The 20,875-nt window shown below is 35.7% G+C and overlaps 1 protein-coding gene across 2 annotated transcripts in view; it reads left to right on the forward strand.

Moving 5' to 3' along the window:
* PIK3CB (phosphatidylinositol-4,5-bisphosphate 3-kinase catalytic subunit beta) overlaps positions 1 to 20,875 on the forward strand; it is a 72,890-nt gene that overhangs the window by 23,695 nt on the left and 28,320 nt on the right. For both annotated transcript variants that reach the window (XM_030456364.1, XM_030456365.1), the window contains exons 3-10: positions 8,694 to 8,879; positions 10,696 to 10,921; positions 12,530 to 12,753; positions 15,356 to 15,538; positions 15,781 to 15,951; positions 16,858 to 16,935; positions 19,447 to 19,698; positions 20,172 to 20,268. In XM_030456364.1, coding sequence (XP_030312224.1) covers positions 8,727 to 8,879; positions 10,696 to 10,921; positions 12,530 to 12,753; positions 15,356 to 15,538; positions 15,781 to 15,951; positions 16,858 to 16,935; positions 19,447 to 19,698; positions 20,172 to 20,268 — 1,384 coding nt within the window. In that variant the 5' untranslated portion in view covers positions 8,694 to 8,726. The remainder of the gene's footprint in view (positions 1 to 8,693; positions 8,880 to 10,695; positions 10,922 to 12,529; positions 12,754 to 15,355; positions 15,539 to 15,780; positions 15,952 to 16,857; positions 16,936 to 19,446; positions 19,699 to 20,171; positions 20,269 to 20,875) is intronic.

The following is a 20,875-nucleotide window of genomic DNA, read 5'->3' on the forward strand; positions in this document are numbered from 1 at the left end:
AGTGCTTCTAAAGACAATTTCAGACAGTAGCATTTAAATCTGAAAGGAATTTTTCTTCTGCCCGCAACTCACTTTAATGGCACAATGCAAAAAGATGGTCTGAAACTCTGTTTTTGTGTATATATATTTAAGGTAATCATATAGTGATTTCAAGATAGATCAAAGGACAGTCATGAATTAGCTGCAAGAAGGTGTTACGTTACTTTTGTGTTTTGGGTTCATTATGAATGATGTGCTGCCTGTGAATCATCTGAAGTACATCAGGAGCCAGAGATGTAAATTTTGTTAATTTGTTTAGTTCATCATGAATAATCTTTGAAGGGAGTAGGAACTCTGTTTACTAGCCTAACTTTATAATAATAAAGAGTAAGAATTCCCTTTTATTGTTATTGTTCAGACTATTTCTGGTAAGTCTTACGAACTTGAAACACCATTTTAATGTTCTTGACATGTAGATTGTTTTGGAGGAAATTTTTTTGAGGACTATAATTTTATTTACAGCTACACTGAACCATAGAATAATTTCCATAAGAAAGGATGGCTGTTCAAGTCAAGTTGGTTAAAATTAAATTCAATATTCATTTTGAAATTTTGCGCATCAAGTCCTTTTTAAGTCAATTAGAAATTCAGGTACTCAGCATTTCTCAACCTTGGACACCTATTTAGAAGCATTAACATAAAAGTAGAAACTCCATTCATTGTGGTTTTAAAATCCTAGCTTCAGGTTTTTTAAACTTTGTGGGCACAGCAGAGGAATAAAGCTACAAAAATGAACAGGAAAAAAAATCAAGGACCATGGAAAAAAAATTCTGTTCTCTTTGTGGAAAATAAGCTATATTTTATGAGGTGAATGAAAGAATCTGCACTTTAATAGCTGAGAGACCACTTTTAGTACCAGTCTAAGCACTGTGAAGGACTGACTTTTACATAAGGCCCTTCATGTTTTCTATACATAGATATTTTTAGAAAACTAAGTGGTTGTATTTTTACTCTGATTTCTGGAGGAATCCTGACTAACTGGACACTTAATTTTCCGTTCCATAGGGTCAGTTCATGTGGCAGTTGAACTGCTGGAAATATTTGTAGTACCACATGATCTTTAAAAATAACTTTCCAGGCTACATCGTAGATGTCTTGAATTGTTAAACTCCTTCCTATTTTAGATAGATAACCATGACATTCCTGTAGTGGGAGTGTATTAGCTTTGCTGATTTAGGAATTTGTCTTCATAATCAAGTTGTTTGTATTTACTTTTTAAATTTGTAAGCATTTTGAATTGAAATTGACCTGGGCAGCTGTAGAAGGCTGGAACCTTGAGTGGGTTCATTCTTCTTTAGGTCCCATCTTTAACGGAGGGTCACTATCAAGCCTGTGTGAACTGTGAGGTGTATGAAGAGAAATTACAATTCTTAGTATGCATGTTGCTTAACATAGGTGCTTTCTCTTGACATGTTCAACCTTCAAACAAAACCACGGCTGTAGTTATGTGTTCCACCTCATTTCATCCCTGTGACCACTCCTGGAGGGTAAGGGCAGTGTTCTCACCCTGCCCTTGCTGCAGACACAGTGCTTGCTTGTCACCGGGTGAGGCAGGTGGCTCCCAAGCCGATGGAAGCCTGGTCATGTTTGGTCCTATCGTTTTTCCTTCTGTGGCTGGGGAGGTGGGGGCAGCCAAGAAAGGGGAACAGTGTAACAACCGTGGCTGCTGTCTGTAGACTGCCCTAAAAGTGAGCTGCAGAGGTGAAACTGCCTGCGGGAAACAGTGAGTTCTGATAGTCCAGCTAAGTGTCTGTAGTGATCCTGTTATAGTCAGTGTAAATCCGGTGGCAGTCAGTAAAGTGGGAGTGCTGTGCAACACTGATGGAACTGCTGTCAGTGGGTGGGCTGCAGAACAGTCACCTTGGACTTGAAAGCTCACAGGCTGTGGTGGCTGCTAAGAATTTGTTACAATTTTAGCAATAGAAGAGGATGTAGTTCTACAGAGCCACGAACTGATCTGTTGCATATATTTAACTTCAGAGGATTCAGAAGAAATTGGAATTCTTTCAACTATGTAGATAGAGAAATTCTTTAAATGTCTCCTAATTTTATATGACATAAAACTTCCTGCATATTCTGACTCCTTTTCAGCTGCTAGATTATTTTCAAACATTTGGTTTCAAATATTTCCTTTATAGCTTGCTCATCTTTTTATAGTACTAGATGTTTACGTAGTTAGAAAAATGGTTACAATGATGATATTGTGTAACTGCTTGGTGTTTCTGCTACTTAGACTGTGATATGCTGCTGCTGTTTCCTAGAAAATTACTGTGGTCAGATTCTCATGTAGTCTGTGCTGGACAGTAAGATATTGTTTAGACACTGTTCTTGGGTGTCTGGATAGGGTAACTCTTTTCAACTGCTTTCACTGATACAAGTCCTTTTTCTTTTTTTCTTTTTTTTTTTTTTTTTTTTTTTTTCTTTAGCCCCTTGACTCCCACATGACAGAACAAGCAGTAGATAAAAAGCTGTATTGATCACAGTGGTGAGCATCCTGAATGTTTTTAACAGTTGTAATAACTTCTTATATAAAGCAAAAATCTGGATAGGCAGCACGCTTAGCATTAGATATTTACCCCTTATGTAAATATTCATGTCCTTAGTGAAAAGAAAAATAAACAGAGGTTTGTATTCAACATGAAAATCTGTAGATACTTAGGTGCCCTCAGAAAGCACTCCTGGTTAAAAGAAGTGGCGTAAAAGAAATATGTGTGAAGAAGTCTTCTCCCATAAGAAACAAGTGATTTCTTCTTCCCTTCTACCCCTAAACTTTTGCTATTTGGGAGGGCATATCTATTTTATCCTGTGAGAACTGTGACCACATTTCAGGCATAGGTGACATCATTTCAGGCGTGCAATAGCTCTTCTAGAAAACTGTGTGAAGACTAGATTTTATTGATGCTAGGAGGCAGCTCGGGAATAAATGCTATGAGAGATAAGGCATCACAATTTTCCTCTAACTGTTATGTGGGTGTTTATATATATTATATATTATATATTATATAAATATAGTAATATCTAATATATAAAAACATATTTATTATATTATAAATTCAGCTTCCTTAAATCCTCTTTTACGTTTATTAGTATTCTTTCTGATTATGCTTCATGATATTGAATTCATTCTTGCATTGGATTTTACATTGGTTTTGTTTTAAAACCAGAAAAATACACCTGAAAGGATGGGTAGTGTGACGGAACTTGTGGCGAATTCTTACACATAAAGGAGAATTTTTAACTCACAAACTTGACTTTGTGTGAAATTTCATAATTGGTGCATTCTTCAAAATGTTGGTTTTAGAAGAGATTCTTTTGCCTGCCTACAGGTGGCAAGTTAAAACAACCCCCCCCCCCCACAAGCAAACACCACAATAAAACAAGGACAGTAAGGAAGAACCCTGTGCCTGGGAAGGCTGAGCTTTTCTCAATAGCTGTTTAGGGACTGGTCTGTTGGCTGCAGACCAGGACTCTCCTGCCAATAATATCTGATTATCTTGTGACTAAGGTCACAATACAGAGGATAGACAAAAAATTAAATTCTGTAACTTTCACATTGATTTCACAGAGGAAATTCATGCCTTCTGCAGGAATCCATACTGAAGACAGAAACAGCTTACATTGCTTCTGTGGTGAAACAGCCTGATGTGCTGGCAAAGCTGTGTCAAGACAAGTGAATGTTTAAGGAAGACAACAGGAATGAAAATCTTCGTAACTTACAGCATGATTGACTGGATTCCTTTCTCCCCTTTTAACTAGCTGGAACGGTGTTAGTGTGAAGTATTCATTAGAATTTTCTTTGTCCTTTGTTTGGGAATTCTTTCTCCCTGTTGAAAGCAAATTAAAGTGTTGTTTCATCTGCTGCTTAAGTTGCTCAAAATTTGAGCTGCTGTCAGAAGGATGGCTCTGCCATGTTCCCAGCCAAGTGTTACCGCCACCTTCTTTTTATATTCATGCAATCTATCTGCTTAGAAAGCTGTTTTGACTGAAAACTAACTTCAGAGAAGAGTGCTCAGATCTTGCTGACAGGAAAAGCAGTTTAAGCCAGATGTAACACTGCTGTTAACCCCTGAAGAGTTATGACACAGTCTGGAGGGTTGCTGATGATGAAAAAAAAGTCTTGCTTTTATCCTGCTCCTTTCACAGGCTCTGCCTCTCTTTGGATTTTTCTGTAATTTGATCCAACTGCCTAACGGGAAGGAAAATTACTCCTTGATTCTACCTGGATGAGGAGCTGAAAGGGTTCTTGAGGGGACAGGTGTGCTGAAACAGGCCCAAGGTGAGGAAAGGAGCTGAGCAGCCTGGAACAGAGGGGACGATGTGGGCATTCCCCTCTAGCTATCAGTGAGCCTGGCAGTGTATAGTACAGCTTTACTTGGAGCATGTTATCAAAACCCATGTCTTGGTTTTGTTGACAGCTTGTAGTGATAGTTGTTTGACTTCAGACTTAATGCTTGGTGCACATACCAGCTGTACAGAAATGTGGAGAGAAAAATGGCAGCCACTGTCTTGTTTTGAGAAATCTTGATATAGGGCTTCTTGTTTGTGTCCATTACATAATTAAATCCAAAGACACAATGAGCATTACAATTTTTTTCTCTTTCTCATTCTGCAAATGTTCTGTTCCATTTTTTCCCATTACTCTGAGCAGCTCTTTCAGAATGGCTGGTATATTAAAACACAAATTAAGCTGTTTTGACCTTAAGAGTGTCTTTGTGTTCACTTATATATGAATCTGAAACATGTATGTCAAAGTTTAGAGAAAATTTATATGGGAAGATCTGAACACTGTTTATCAAAACTACACACCTGTGACTTAGAAAACATTTAGTGTTTGGCTTTGCTGCTATTAAATGCAAATAATCATTTAGTAGATACTTGAGTAGCCAAGATTAAGTACTGTTTTAATGACTTCCTTCTTTTCTGTGAGAAGTTGTTATTACCATGACAGTATGCAAGAATAGCTATGAGGTTAGCAGCCAGAAATAGCTCTTCATTATTATTTTGGTAGCTGTTTTTTTCCTTTGGCTGGGAGTTGTTTAAAACATCTCTGGTGTTATTGCTCCCAATCCAGATGGCTTTCTGCCTTTGTTTCAGTGACTGGATGGGATATGGTGAGTTAGTCACTAGTGCCACCACACATTTTACAGTTTGGCCCCTGCCTTGTTCTCACACCTGCCTTACATTGGCAGTCAGTGTTCCTCTCAGTATAAACACTTGTTGGCTCTTGACCCCTGTGGTGTCAGCTACTGGGAGACACTGAGTGCTGACTCTAAAAAACACTAACCTGGTTCTTTGAGGAAGGAAGTATTAAGTAAGTTCCTGAAAGCAAGAATAGCTTCCCAGCACACTCAGATTGGCATGATGATTCTTCTTCCCTTTTTAACTGAAAATGGAAATGGAATTTTGAAAAGATTCTTATGCTTGAATTGGAGGGCTATGATGCTAAACAAGTGTCTTACAAGAACTTGAGACCACTGCATTGCGGTGTTGATTTATAAAGCATGTAACAGAATTTTTAACTCTGGCTTCTTCGAAGATTTTAAACTCTTGTTAATGCACTGAAGTGGTGTCAACAGTTGCAAATGCTATGGAAAAACAACCAGAAAAAGATTTTTTTTAATTATATCTTACCTTGAATTAAAATAGAAATGATGAACAAAACCTCTGCATTTATGCTTTATAATAGTAACATCACTTTATTTTGCCATGGTGACCACTGAAAATAACTGGAAATGTACTGTGTCTGGCCAAGTATGAAAAATATTTAGTTTTAGATAATTTAGATGATTTTCTGTGACCACCGTTGTCCGTTACAACAAAATTGCAGCCAAGATCCGATGGGTAGAAGTAGCTGGATGGAAGAAAAGAAATAATATCCCATTTTAAAAATAACTTGTTAAAGATACATTCATTTTTCTCTAGATTTTTAGGCCATTATGCTAACAGTGTAGACTGCGGTGAATTATGGGGTTAAATTTTATTTCCTTTAGAAAATGTAAGAGATCACACTAACATTCCATGCGACTGATGAGTGAAGGAATGGATTTGTAAATATCTGGTAATGAAGATAAAATATTTTCATACCTGATTTGTTATTGTCACTGTCTACACTCCCATCTCCAATTCTTGTTTTGATTCAGTCTGGTACAGTGCTGTGCTTTTTTTCTGGGATTGAGGAGCTGATGGTGATGAACTCTTAATGATGATGATGATAGGAGCTGCCTAATTATTGCTTCTACTGAGGATAAATATTTCATTTACTGTATTTTTTTCTAGTGCAAGCAAAATATGAAGTGATCCACATATTTAGTGTAGTAACAAAGTATGTTGGCAGGAGGTATGCTTGTGTGGGTCCTCATGACTTTGCTAAAGCTGAACAGAAAGGTTTTGAAATTATTTGGATCTCATCATTCAGTGTGTTTACAAGACTTAGGTGAGACTTATCACAACTGCAGCACTAAGCAGCTGTTTGTTTAGCTGGGCTCCATCTGGCTTTTGAACTTACTGTTCCACTGGTGACTGGTAAGCTTGAGATTTCATTTCTTTCTTGCCAACCCTCTTCCTCTGCTAGAGTTTTTAAACACCTGGATTTTCCAAATTTCAGATGAGTAATTTCAGATACTTATTTTAAATTGGTGCTTTAAATGGTACTGTTTGTTTAACAATGAAGATCAGTAAAAGTTGGTACTGAACAGTGCTTTATAATGCGTACAAAATATTAATAGCTTTGTCAATAAAAAGTAATGCTTCTGTAGTAACTGATTTTTTTTTTATGCTGCTGACATGTTCTGTTATCCATTGTAGGGACAGTTGGATTTCTCCTATGCTTGCTTGCTAATTTATATCATGGCAAGCTGTCTGTATCAAGATAGGGATTACAAAGAGACTTTCTGATATACCACATTTGCATTTCTGTTGTCAGAAATGACATTGATGATGATGGAAATGACATTGAATGGTTTGAGTATCAAACAAATTTAACTCACTGTAAATGAAGAGTTAACTCCTGCATATGGTAAAGTCTGGATTTAGTAGCCGATGGTGTGCCATTTCCTAAACAGTTTATAAAGAAAAAGCAGAAGCTGGAGAGGGAGGGGAACAAGACACCTGTGTAACAATATAGTTGGTTTCCTGGAGTTTTGTGGCGGGTTCAACTACAGTGCATTATAAAAAGACTTCCTGATTGCTTGTGCTAGGGAAAACTTGTGACAGTGCTTTGGGATTGAAAAGCTGGATTTTTAAAGGCATATACATTTGGAAAGTTTGCTTAGCATGGTAATTATCTGTAATTCAATGTCATGACCAATTTAAGCAATCTTGTACTGTATCTAGGTATACGTTTGTGAGTTTAGCACCTATAGAAAGGGGTATCTTTGATAATAGACTTTATCTAATGTCTTACCAAGGGGGGAAATATCATGTGTCATATAAAATGTAGTCAGCAAGAGTGACTGGATTTCAGAAGGTTCTACTAGCTTTTTTTTTTTTTTCATTTGCCAGTGATCTTTTTTGAACCTTCTCTGTGATGTACAAAGAACAGCAGCCCAGTGCATTAATTACATCTTTTTCTGATGGTGCTATGATAGGTGTCTTCACTTGAGCAGAACAGGCCTGATTTCAGGGGATCTGGAGGAAAGGGAACAACTGATAAAAGTAGTGGCAAGCTGTAATAGTAGTGGAGTTGCACATGCTGGCTGATGTTTTTACAGAAGGTCATTTCCCACATCTTGTGATGTCCACTAAGAATCAGAAAGGTTTTGAGTACCTTGTCCCTATTGGGTTAGTGCATTACAATTATGTTTTATGACACTTGCCATCCCTTTGTCAGCTGAAGAGCATTGTCTGGATGAATAGGAAGACAAGTAATTCAGTTGATAGTGACTGAAGGGAAAATGCATCTTTAGAGTGTGGTAGTCAGAAAGTAAGACTTGGTAGGTTACAAGAACTCGTGGCAGCATTAAGAGGAAATAAAAATGTCATTAAATACTAGGCACAATTAATCTGGAATGCAGTGTAGCAAGTTGCAGTAGATCGCACAAATGTTTTCCCAGTTCCTGCAGTGAATGTAGATTAGACAGTGGGTTGAATTCAAAGGAGATGATCTTGAAGGGTGAGAGAAAACTGAGATAAATGTTTTTAGAGGAAGATATCACTTTCTAATACAGTTGAAGATAACTTTCCTACTATTAATACAGACTTTGAAGTTGAATGTGTCACTGGTCACCTTTGTGAACAACTAGCAAGGAATTTGCAAAATTATGAAATTGAGCATAAGTTTTCAAATTAAATATTGCCTTCCATCATTCAAGAGGCTTGCTTTAATTGTATTTTACGCAGGTAAATAGTTCTGGAGAAATTCTAAAGTTAATTTCTTTGTTTTATCTAATCTCTAATTAGTTTTTTTTTTCTCATAATACTTTGTGTCAGTGATATAAACATCTAAACAAGAGTGCTTTACCAGGCAAGTGCTTTTATAATACTAAATGGAATTAAGGAGTAAAACTATGCTTACATGTTTGCAATACTGGCATTTGAGACCCCAGACTTGCAAGCTGAGCTGTACAAGCACACTTATGTAAACTTTCTGAAGGCTTTAAAATGTGTGTCTAATTATAGAAGGTTAAGTATACTGAATTTTATTTTTTTTCCCTAAGGCCATGTGGTTATGATATTATTGAGATTCCATAATGCCTCCTGCCGTGACAGACAGCCTTGACATCTGGGCAGTGGATTCACAGATTGGTGCTGATGGCTCAATATCTGTGGACTTCCTGCTGCCCACTGGAATCTACATCAACTTGGATGTCCCTCGAGATGCCACCATATCTCATATTAAACAGGTAATACCAAAGGTTCAACTAACTAAGAAGTTAAGCTATATTTGAAATGAGTGCTGTTTCTGATTTTTATTTGCCTTTTGGCAAATCAGGTAATGAATTTGAATAGGCATTAAAAATAACGTATTCTTTATGTATTTAAGACATGTACATAGCAGACCAATTAATAAAGACGTACATGTGCCTAAAAGTTTGGATTGATTTTGGGCTGGTGATAAAGTTTGCAGAAGTTACTTCTTGCTGATGATTACACTTCAGATATTATTCTGATAACTATATTAAAACTGTATTGCTACATCTAATTTTTTTTAACATGTTTAATATGCTGTAGGTTGAATTAACATTTTTTTTTATTAGTGTGTAAACAGTAGACACTGTCTAATTTGATTATTAATATAGAAGTCACAGACTGTGCTCCTACTTCATGTGATAGACACCAAAGCTGAGTACTTTATGAACTATGTATGACACTTCCTAAAGGTTATGGAAAAATGCCTTGTTAAAGCACCGCTTAAAAAGTAAGGGAATACCCAAATCAAAGGGAATAACCATAAGTACTAAAGAATAATCTATTGACTATTCATCATAATGGTTGTGTGAGGGCATTTAGACAAGTTATTGTGGAATTAGGTAGTGGGTGAATTACAGCACTAAGTAATCTGGCCCTTAAGCATTATAAACTTCTAAAAGAAAATAATGAAGTGTGATTTCTCATTCCATTGCATTGCCTGGGAAATTGTCATATTATTTTTGTTCCTGTTCAGTCTGGCAATATTTTCTTGCTTATATAAAGATGTTCTTTGTATCAATAGTAGCTTCATATCCTAATTTGAAACTTTCTAGACACAGCTTTTCTAGATAGTAAGTGCTCCTCCACTGCATTTAAAAAGAATAACTGAGTTTAGAAGAACTGAGAGTGCCGCTTGAATTTGATGTGATCTGAGAAATAGCTCTTGTGCTATAATCAAATACTTGAAATAATTCTGACTTGAAAAATGTAATTGTTGTTTTACTAAAAGGGTAACCTGGCCAACAAGAGGTTAGTTCATGGCTTTTTTTTTTTTTTTTTTTTTTTTTAATTCAAGAGAGCTTTTTTTTTTATTCCTGATGTATATTATTATATTTGATAGTTTGGTGTTACTTAAGGTATAAACTGATTGTGAGTATTGAGTTCTGCATTATTTAGTGTTCTGTGGGCGTCTGTGTAATGGCCTGTCAGAAATTTACAAATAAATTATTGCAGACAACAGGAAATTTTTAATTCAGAAATTAGTTCCATAGTGGGAACTGCTCTCTATATTACAGTAAATCACTGGAACGAAACAAAGCATAGGTGTGTCTTGAGGGAGAACGTTTTTGATAGGAAGCTAAAGGAATGGATGGAGGAGAGTGAGAGGTGGCCAGGCGTTGGCATGAACATCTGCCTTCAAGTTCAGTAAGTGCTTTGTTAACTGCAGTGACAGCTGCTGTCCTGCAACTTCCCAGCAAATTGGACTATATGGGGTGAATCCCAGGATAATTTTCAAGATGAGGCTTAGTGCTGCCCTTTTCTCATCAGCTCATAGTACTTACTCCTCTGAGTTTTTTAACCCTGGGATATTTATGCACATGAATTCCTGCTTAAAAATAACCCCAAGACAGAGTCTATAAATTAGATAAAGTAAATATATGCTGGTATATATGGGTAAAAATGAACCAAGTTAGTAAATGTGATACTTTATGTTCATCTGGGAACTTAAATGTATATTAATGTTCCCTTCAGTGCCATAAGATTTACTGATGCTTTCTTGGGGTTTTTTTCTCTTTATTTTCTTTATAGCTGTTATGGAAGCAGGCACATGCCTATCCACTCTTTCATCTCCTGATGGAGATTGACTCTTACATGTTCTCATGTGTGAATCAGACTGCTGTACATGAAGAATTAGAGGATGAAACACGAAGACTTTGTGATGTCAGACCTTTTCTTCCTGTCCTTAAGCTAGTAACAAGGAATTGTGATCCAGGAGAAAAGTTGGATTCCAAAATCGGTGTCCTTATAGGCAAAGGTAATTAGGTTAATTGTTTTTATTTTATTTTTCTTAAAATTGAGGGTAAACTTTGGTTTGTTTGAGAGTTTTAATTGGGCAGATAACAGGGGGGGGTGGAAAATAAAATAAAAATTTCTTCCCTGACAGAATTTCTCAAACTAATACTGATGCAATTTAAAAGATTTTAAATACTAGATGAAACAGTGTCCTAGTTTGGGACAAACAGTTAAAGCTTGTTGAAGACTACTTTATTGTATTTTTGGCACTGCATTGTATTGATACATCAATCAAAAGTAAATATGGTCTCACCAGGTGAGGGAAAAATCTATAGTATTATTATAGTGAAGGAAAGCATAATCCCTGAAAATTATTTTTACGAATAACTGAACAGCGAACTTGATGCACAGAAGGAATTAGAAATCCTGGTTTTGTTATACATGCTTTCTGAGTTGGTTAACAATATGATTCTTGTTTTTGCTTTCAATTGTGGTACTGATTTTCAGCAAACAATGAAAAGCTATTTTTAAAGGTTTCACAGTAACTTTTTCTTGATGTTATTTCAGATTTTACAGCTTTTAAATCTACTCTGCTTGGTTATACAGTCAAGATTGACAGGGTCATGTGAGGTCATACCTCTTGTTTTGAAACAATGAACCATTGTTAGCCCTTTTATAAAGACTGTGAGTTTTGTTTAGATTTCAGCAGTACACTGTCTGCCTATTTGTTGAAGCAGACAATGGAAACAGTTTGCTAGTTTAATCATTCAGACAGATTCTGACAGATTCTAAGGGATTCACATTCTTTGATTGAATATTTTGCTTTTTATAGCTGTGTGAGATCGTTCTTATGCAGCCCCTATTCTGTACCTTAGCAGTTTAAAAATTGTATTCTTGTCAAAGTTTCTAAATTTAATATTTCACTCTCAAAAGGTGTTTAGTGCTCTGTGTAATTTGTACAATGTCCTTCAAAGTTTGAGAGGAAGCACAGAAACACTTGCAGGCCCTATACTAACTGAAATAGCAAAGAATCTCAGCTGCGTGGGCTCTCCACTGTGTATTCTTTCTTTACATGTTTTGGAAAAGAAGCTTGACTGGTCTTGGATTCATTGAAACTTCAGTCCTGTCATTTTGACTTGAGTAGATTTTCATCACAAGGAAAGGAAAATAAGAAATTTATTTACAGTCCAGCTACCCTTCTTTTTGAACTTCAAAGAAAATAATAATGTCATCTTTCTGTAGGGTTAAAAAAAAAAATAAAAATTGTATCTAGCACTTCTTCCCCTCTATGGTCTTTATGATGCATTTGCTGTGCTTTCTTTGCATTTGCTCTTGTGGAAAGAGACTTAAAACTTTCCAAACTATCTTAAACTTAGGGTGAGGTTGGCTTTTCCATTTAGTGGTACCTGAGAGGTATTGGTCCTTGCTTTTTAAATTGAACTCTCGTGCCATGTTGTGTGGGAGTTGTGCAAGTAATTTTAGAAGTCCACTGATGTACAATGGACATGGAACCCATCTGAAGAAAATAATTTATGTAAACTTAAAGATAATAAAGCTTTGAGTGGGATGGCAAATAGGTGGGCAGTATTTGCACACGTCTGTATCCTTTTGCTTGCTTGAATTCTCTCAGGTCTCCATGAGTTCGATGCCTTACAAGATCCTGAAGTGAATGACTTCCGAGCTAAAATGCGGAGAATCAGTGAGGAAAAGATTCAGTCTCTTGTGGGTCTCTCCTGGATGGATTGGTTGAAGCACACTTACCCACCTGAACAGGAACCTGTTATCCCAGAGAGCTTTCAAGATAAGCTCTACAGTGGAAATCTGGTAGTGGCAGTTCATTTTGATAACTGCCAGGTAGGAATGATTGTTCATTTCATGTACTATTGTGAGCCTGATCTGAATTAGCATATGGTTGATCAAGGAGGTAAATGAAATAATATTTTAATGTTGTAGTCTTTGTTTTAAAATGCAAATTATTTTACCGGGATCTTTGTCTCTTGAAAGAAAGTGAGGACAAAAGCTTAGTTGTAAACTCAAGTCAAATTACAGTTCTACTTCTAAAATCAATATGTAAAACTTGCATATTCTAGATTATTTCGCATTCATTTAAATGTAAAATGTAATTCAAAGTTGTCGGGGCACTTTTTGCCAGGATATTACTATTGTTGCTTTTCTAACATTCAGTTTTAGGCTCAGAGGATGCTGCTCCCATATTCAATGCATTTCTCTGTATGTGATTAACTTTTGGATATCTTTGGGATTGGTCTGTTAATTAGGTTAAGCTATACATTTCAGAATAAGAGCAGTTAGCATTCTTTCTTATAGATAGGTAAAAAACTAGCTAAGACTTAGAGTTAGCTTTTTGTTTCAGCTGACAAAGCCGCAATTTATTTATAAAATAAAAACCCCTTTACTTTCCACCTAGAATAATTTAACTTTAGTTTTTTGATGTTTAAGTTGCTGTGATTCTACTCAAGTCCAGCATGCCCATACGTGTTCTTCTGGATAACAGTGAAGGATCAGCAAAATACATAGGAATATTTTTCAGGAAAACAGAATTCATTATACAAAGCTATTAAATATCTGCAGGTATGTTCAGTCCAGCATAAAGGGACCAGTTCAGATTCAGTTGTTTGATAAGAGGTTTTTACCATTGCATTACTCATCCTGCAAGTCCCGATTTCAGAAAAATTTCACAAACAAACCCATAAAATGTTAACTTTAAAAATTAGGACAAAAATATTCTCACAGATAAACATTTGTCTTAGAGAACTTGCAGTTGTCCAGGAGTGAGAATGTCTGTGTGTTTGTCAGCTTGTGATGAAACTATTTTTCATATAGGATGACAGCATAAAAGCAGTGCACAAGTTCATGCTGGTGCAGAATGCATTTGCCTGCCACTATAATAGCTTAGGCTGCTGACATTTCAAATGTTTTGAATGCTTCTGCTGCCATTTCTGACCTTCAGAGCTGCTAACAGTTCAAATCAGAGCTGCTTCTAGAGTAGCTGTTCCAGACTTTACTACTTGGACTTAGTATTAAAATCATCTCATGAGAGTTAAATGGGAAGGCATGGGATGGTTGTGTCGTTTCAGTAGAAGCACTGTGAGATTGAGAGACAAATATTAAAATAATATTAAATTTTAAAATACTTTTATATGAAAGTCCTAGAATGTGTGGGTGAGCTGTAAAAGCTACCTATTTGTCTCTGGAGCAGTAGAGAGAGGCTGTTCCCTATTTATGTGACATACATGTAAAGACCTACAATGTAGAAGTAAGGCAGCTGCCATAGAGCACCAGCTTCCTGGGAAGAAAAAGTGTCATTCTCTGTCTACTCACTACCAGCTATGACAAGAGAAAAAGGCTTTCACACTTTGGTAGCTTTCTGAAAAGGGGAAGCTGCTGTGAACTATTGAGAAACAGAGAAAACAGAATTAGTTTTGCCTGACTTTACAGACTTACATTTTTTTTCATGAAGGCAAGTTGGCTTTGGTATAAACTTTGTTATAAATAAAGTACAAGTCAAAAGAATACATGCTAAGCATTACTTAATATTTTTAAATAACTGCTTTTAGAATGCTTATGTTTTCAGGAATGTGTATGTAATAAAATAAAAATAAAAATAAAAACAAAAAACCCCAGAACTTGCTGAGTCAACCTTTGCAAATAAAAGTACTGTGGTAGATTAAGGGAGATGAGAGATTTCAAAGATCATGTTTTACATTAGTAACTTTAAATGAATATAAATATTTTTTTTAATTTAAAAAAGAAAGTAATGTCTTACCTTTAGCTTTTTAAAATGCATCAAAAGTAGAGATCATCTGGAAATATGTGTGTAGCTTCTAAAGATTTGATTAAAAAATTTAATCTTATATCTTTGGAAATGCAGAGTCTTTCCATGTCGTATATAGAATACTACAGGTATTGGCTACTGCCCCTCTTTTCTGCTCATCCCCCAATTATTTTTTTTTTTTTTTTGTACATAAATCACAGTAACAGTGCTTCATTACTCGAAGCTTTATTTTTCTTTTGAATATGGTGGTACGTAGAAAGTGTACAACTTGATACTGTCTGGAAAGAAGAAAAATTACCATGTCTAGTACTGCTAAAAACCTTGAAATGTATGCATGATTTATTGTCCATCTCATTCCCATTCTTTAATACATGTTTCTAGATCTGTATCCTGATCTAGAAGTCTTTAAATTATTGCTGGATCAATTAGGTATCTGTGTTCTTGAAAGTACTTCTGTTATTATAAGTTTGGGAATTGGCCATCTTTCAGCTTTTAGGGTGACTATTGCTCTGATTGCACTGAAGATGTAGATGCTAATTGTTAAAGTAGACTTTCTAACAGTTAAGTAGTTCTATTTATTTTATTGTGTATGCTATGACTGAAGCATTGTACATCTGACATTGACAAGTTTGAGATTCAGTATTCATGTTTATGTTTTTTTAGGATGTATTTAGTTTCCAGGTGTCTCCTAACATGAATCCCATCAAGCTGAATGAGCTGGCAATCCGAAAACGCTTGACTATCCATGGAAAAGAAGATGAGGAAGTTGATCCTGCTGATTATGTGCTGCAAGTTAGTGGAAGGCTAGAATATGTTTTTGGTGATCACCCATTAATTCAGTTTCAGGTATGTGGAACTGTTTGGAACTTACCCTATAAGTTCACTGGTGCCTTGGCCAAAATTTGGCTTCCCATACCATTGGATAGTTTTCTACCAGTGGATAGTTACCTATGCTGAACAGTAGCACACTTCTTCCTCATTACTCCTGCCTTTCCAGTTGTAATTGTTTCCTTTGTATCTTGGTATTATTTGTGTCTTTGATTTAAAAGTTGTCTGTTAGCTGATAACTGTTTTCCATGGGCTTTTAGTACATACGCAACTGTGTGATGAACAGGACTCTTCCTCAGCTGACTCTAGTTGAGTGTTGCACCATAAAGAAAATGTGTGAGCAAGAGATGATTGCCATAGAAGCTGCCATAAATCGAAAATCATCCAACCTTCCTCTTCCTCTGCCACCAAAAAAAACAAGAACAACAACAGTGAGTTGAGACTTTCAATATCTAATGCGTAAAATGAACAGACACTTGTGAAATACCAGTCACTGCCTGGGATTTGAACTACTACTGCTGTTTTCCAGTGTAGGTCACCTGGCTCTATTCAGAGCCTCCTGTTGCTTCCAAACATGTTTACATGAAAAATAGCAGACCTCCAGGCTTTTTGGAAACTGCTTACCCTCCCTTACTTCATCCATCCTCCTCCTCCCTCCACCATCTCCTTTCTGTTGCTATTGATTCTACTGCTAACCACAGCCCAGAAGAATGGGTTAGCAGCAACTGCACGAGTTACTGCAGAGAACTTGGATTCTCCAGTCTCAAGGCAGTGTTAAGGCTCCACTAGCTTAGGCAGTAGTGGTGGGTGATCTCTTGTATTAGCCCATATGTCTTGCATGGCATTGCAGCTTCAACAATGGTAACTTTTGTCATAACCATATCTGATTTTCTTTTAGTATAATGTTCCATTTATTGATAAACTTACAGCCTTACAGCACAGCTGTAATTTACACGCTGTCATTCTATGAAATGTGGATAGGCTTGGCTCTATCCACAATCCCATATATGCATATGAATATATATTCTGTATATATTCAGAATGAAAAATAATTTTGAGGGTTATTCTCAATTGTCAACAAGTAGTGCACAATGCATTTTTTCAACCTCACCCCCCCTTTTAGCTGAGTGGGTTTTCTAGCTTTTTTTATCCTTTAGGGCATCTTGTATGCTCTTGTAGTTATTATAACCGATATATTTTTTAAGGTTTCAAGTTTATATTTTTTAAAAGGCTTCCCTTTTAGTTTGTATTTATGCTTAAAATACTTAGCTTATAAAATATGTATTAATATTTTAAATGGATTCAGAATGAACTTGTATTATTTTTTCCCTTCTCAGAGTGTATGGGATATTTCCAACCCTTTCAAGATTGTTCTGTTAAAGGGTAATAAATTAAATACAGAAGAAAATGCCAAAGTAAGTAAGTATACCTAGTATCAAAAAGCTGTTCTCTTCCTAAGTTTAATGATATTCATTGTTTAATGAACTCAGAATCATTCAGATTTCAATTCAGCAAAACTGCAGCATTTTAATTATTCCCTGTTACATTGGTATGACTGGTTGAAAGCCTGCTTTATTGCTGAAGTGTTGTTTTGTTGGATGAATTTGGATATCTGCATTAGAACACTATCAATAACCATGCTCAGTATAGCACCAGTGTTTATATGGTACTTGATTTTTTTTTTAGGATGTTTTCTGTAAAGTACTTTTATTGGTATGAAATGAACTTATTCAAACTAAATTATCATAAACATTTGACAAGCAGAAGTTCAATATTAAACATTTTTCAATGTACCATAAGGTGTTTTTGTAGTCTTGAATGTATTCGATGTGTGCCTAAGTGTGGGCTGCATGCTTCTATACAATCTGTCTTTTATTTTCTAACATGCTGAACACACACACACACACACACACAAAAAGCTCTAGGAACACTTCCTGTAAAAATGTACATGACTGAGCTACTAACTCTTTTACAGACCACAAGTTGTTAACACATGGGAATTTATTGCACAACTACTTTAAGACCTTACAAGACACTTGCTTGTGAGGTAGTACAACATTCGTTTCCTTTATTTTGTTTGGCAATCACTAAATTATATAGCTAGTCATGAAGATTAGGAAGAAATTCAATTATTGGAGTTTGCTGTTCCAATGCTTTAGTCAAGATACTTGGTGCAAACTTTTCTTTCAAGTCTACTGGCATAACTTCCTTGTATATTACAATACCACATTTTACTACATAGCCGAATGAGCCAAATTTTGCTGCCTGAGACACTGTGACTGTGGAAATGGATTTCTGAAGAAATGGATGGTTTCCTTTTGTTTGTCTAAACAATTACTTAACTATCTGTAATAGGTCTGCATTCTGTAATTTTTGAAAGTAAAAGAAATGGAAAAGAGAAGTGAGATTTCAGAAACAGTATAGCAATCAAGTTTGGTAGGGATTTTGTTTGTTTGTTTATTTTTTTTTGTTTCATACTTTCCAGAAATATCCAAAACTCAATTTTTGCAGGTTTTCAAAAGAAAAAGAAAATATATTAATTTGTGAACTTTAGGAGAAACAGGGAAAACTGACAGTTCTTTGATATTAGTGCCTGCATTTGGAATGCTTTTTCAGTCTTGAAAACTGTAAAGTCCTGTAGCTACCCAAGAACAAGAGTGCATGTAGTACCCTTGCAAGGCTTTGCATGTTTCCCTGCATTGCCTGCCTACACTATTATGGAATTGTCACTGTAGAGAATGTGTTTGTTCCCCAGTCCTGACTCTAAGGCTGTTTAATTCACTGCCATTGTTATTTCAGTTTCACTGTGCTTTGGATCAAGCCAATATTCATCCATTTTTGCTGAAACCACCAGCAGGGTTCATAAATGCTGTTTGTAGTGGGAAACAATACATTTGTCAGATGAATAGCACTTCACTAATGTGAGCTGGATGGAGAATTTTCACCTAAAGCACAAGTGACTTTGTTCAGCTGTCTCACACTCAATTTTCCAAATACATGAAAAAAAAAATAAAAAAAAATCCAATCCCTTACATTAATAGGATTGGAAATAATAGAATTAGAACTATCCAAAAAGGAAGCAAAATAGCAGGAGTACAAAAAATAGGTGGTAGTAGTATTGCTGGAGCTGAAGTGAATGTATCTTTCTAACTGAACCTTTTCTGTGATTGATTGTAAACTCAGAAATTAATTGGAATTGTGTGTATGTTAACAAATCAGTCAATTTAGTGATGGCTGTTCCTATGGCACCTGTATCAATAGAGTGTAGCCAGCAGGAGTGTGTTGGACGCTCGCAGTTTTCTGTGTACATGTGTTAGAAATACAGGTATCAGCTACAGCTTAGCACTGACCTGTAATGAATTTAATTTCAGTGCCAATGACTCCAACTGCTTTCTCTTCTTGACCTTCTCCTCTCCTGTTCCTTATTTTTAGTACTCAAGTTAGCTGCTTTGTGGGTTTCTAGGTGCTAGAGACAAAACAGAATTCCAGGAAGCTCTGTACATTGTTGGTTTTGTTGTTATTACAGGTGAATGAATTTTTTAGGTGAATCTGCTCAGTTTGTTTCCTACAATTTCCTTCTGCATTAGATAGGCTGAGTCAGAAGCCTTTGTGTTTACAATACATTGTATTTGTAACTACAAATTAATTATTATTTGTAGTCCTATGTGGCAATAGCAGTAATATAGTACTGAAGAAATTTGTAGCCAAAATGATTTAAACAAATATATTTCTATTAGGCTGGGAAAATTACTTGCAAATTAAAAGGAATTTGTTCTCAATAATTGTTTGGTTCATTTTAAAACCTCAATATTAGTATTACTTTTAGGACAGAAATATTGATGAGATGCATATGTTCTGTGTTATACTCTATATGGAACTCTGTAGTTTCTATGGCAAGCTTAAAATTTCTCATTTCTTTTTTGCAGGTTCACGTTAGGGCTGGTCTTTTCCATGGTACAGAGCTACTTTGTAAAACTATTGTAAGCTCAGAAATATCTGGGAGAAGTGACCATGTGTGGAATGAAGTATTAGAGTTTGAAATAAATGTCTGTGATCTACCAAGAATGGCAAGGCTCTGCTTTGCAGTTTATGCTGTGATGGATAAGATGAAAACTAAAAAGTCAACCAAGGCAATGAACCCTTCCAAATACCAAACCATTAGGAAAGCAGGAAAAGTGGTAATTGTTTCGTTGCTTTTCTCGAGTGCATCTCTGAATTATACTGAAATAACTATTCAGAAATAGTTATGTCCTCATTTTAGTGTTCAAGAATGCAATATGTTTAAAAAAACAATTTAAAAGAGTGTATATAAGAATTAAGCATTTTGGTACAAAAAAGCCTTTTCAGAGACTACTTCTCAGAGACTGAAAAAGGCATGAAAAAATTGTTTTTAAGGCAATTGGCAAATGGCTGTTTAAGGAACTGCAGTTAGTTTTCTTCTGTGATTGGGGAAAAAATCTAGGTTTACATTCAGGGAAAAGCTTGCATTCTGGGAATGTACATTTTTATTGGCAAGTAAATATTTTATCTGAAAGATATCACTGTTTTTATAGAGGCCAACATTGTATATTTTACTTACATTGTACTGCTTGCTGCATAGCAGTATTCACTGGCATCTTAGTTTCCTTTTAAAAATCCTTTCCTTTAACAGCATTATCCTGTAGCCTGGGTAAATACCATGGTATTTGATTATAAAGGACAGTTGAAGAATGGAGAACTGGTACTGCACAGCTGGTCATCATTTCCTGGTAAAGTTTAACTTTTAAGACTTGGATTTTAAATACTTGTAAGACTAAAGAAGATTAGTATCAAATAGTAGAATATCTACTTCATGCATGTCAAATTCTCCTGTCATAATCTCTTTACTGTGTATTTTTTTATGTGGATAAAATATATATATGTCTTAATCTTTTCCCTGAAAGTATTCTGTATTAGGAAGGAGAAAGGAAATAGGAAATAGTCTGCTTGGAAGTAGTATTCTAAAAGTTTCATCTGTTATGGGAGAAAAATTGCATAGCAGTAAATGTATGTTTATTTCTGGACTTACCTGGTTTTAAGATGCATTTTGGGTTTCCTTTGTTTCCCTGTGGTTTCCTTTTTTACCCCTGTGCTATGCATCCTAAACTAAACTGTGTTGTATGTGACAGTATTTGCATCAGCAAAAAAAAGAGAATTATAATTTCTGTAAGTGTACCTTCCCTGGCATTCAGATTGATTAGGAGGAGTGTCTGAAATCTCCATATCACTCTGCGTTCCATCCTGAGAAACCAACTGTCAATTTAGCTGTAGCACAGAAGCAAACCTCACCTAAGACTCTTCTTTTCTTGCTGTTTTATATAGAGGCAGCATGTGTGG

This window comes from Calypte anna, chromosome 9 (assembly GCF_003957555.1).
Source record: "Calypte anna isolate BGI_N300 chromosome 9, bCalAnn1_v1.p, whole genome shotgun sequence".
NCBI classification, from domain to species: Eukaryota; Metazoa; Chordata; class Aves; order Apodiformes; family Trochilidae; genus Calypte; species Calypte anna.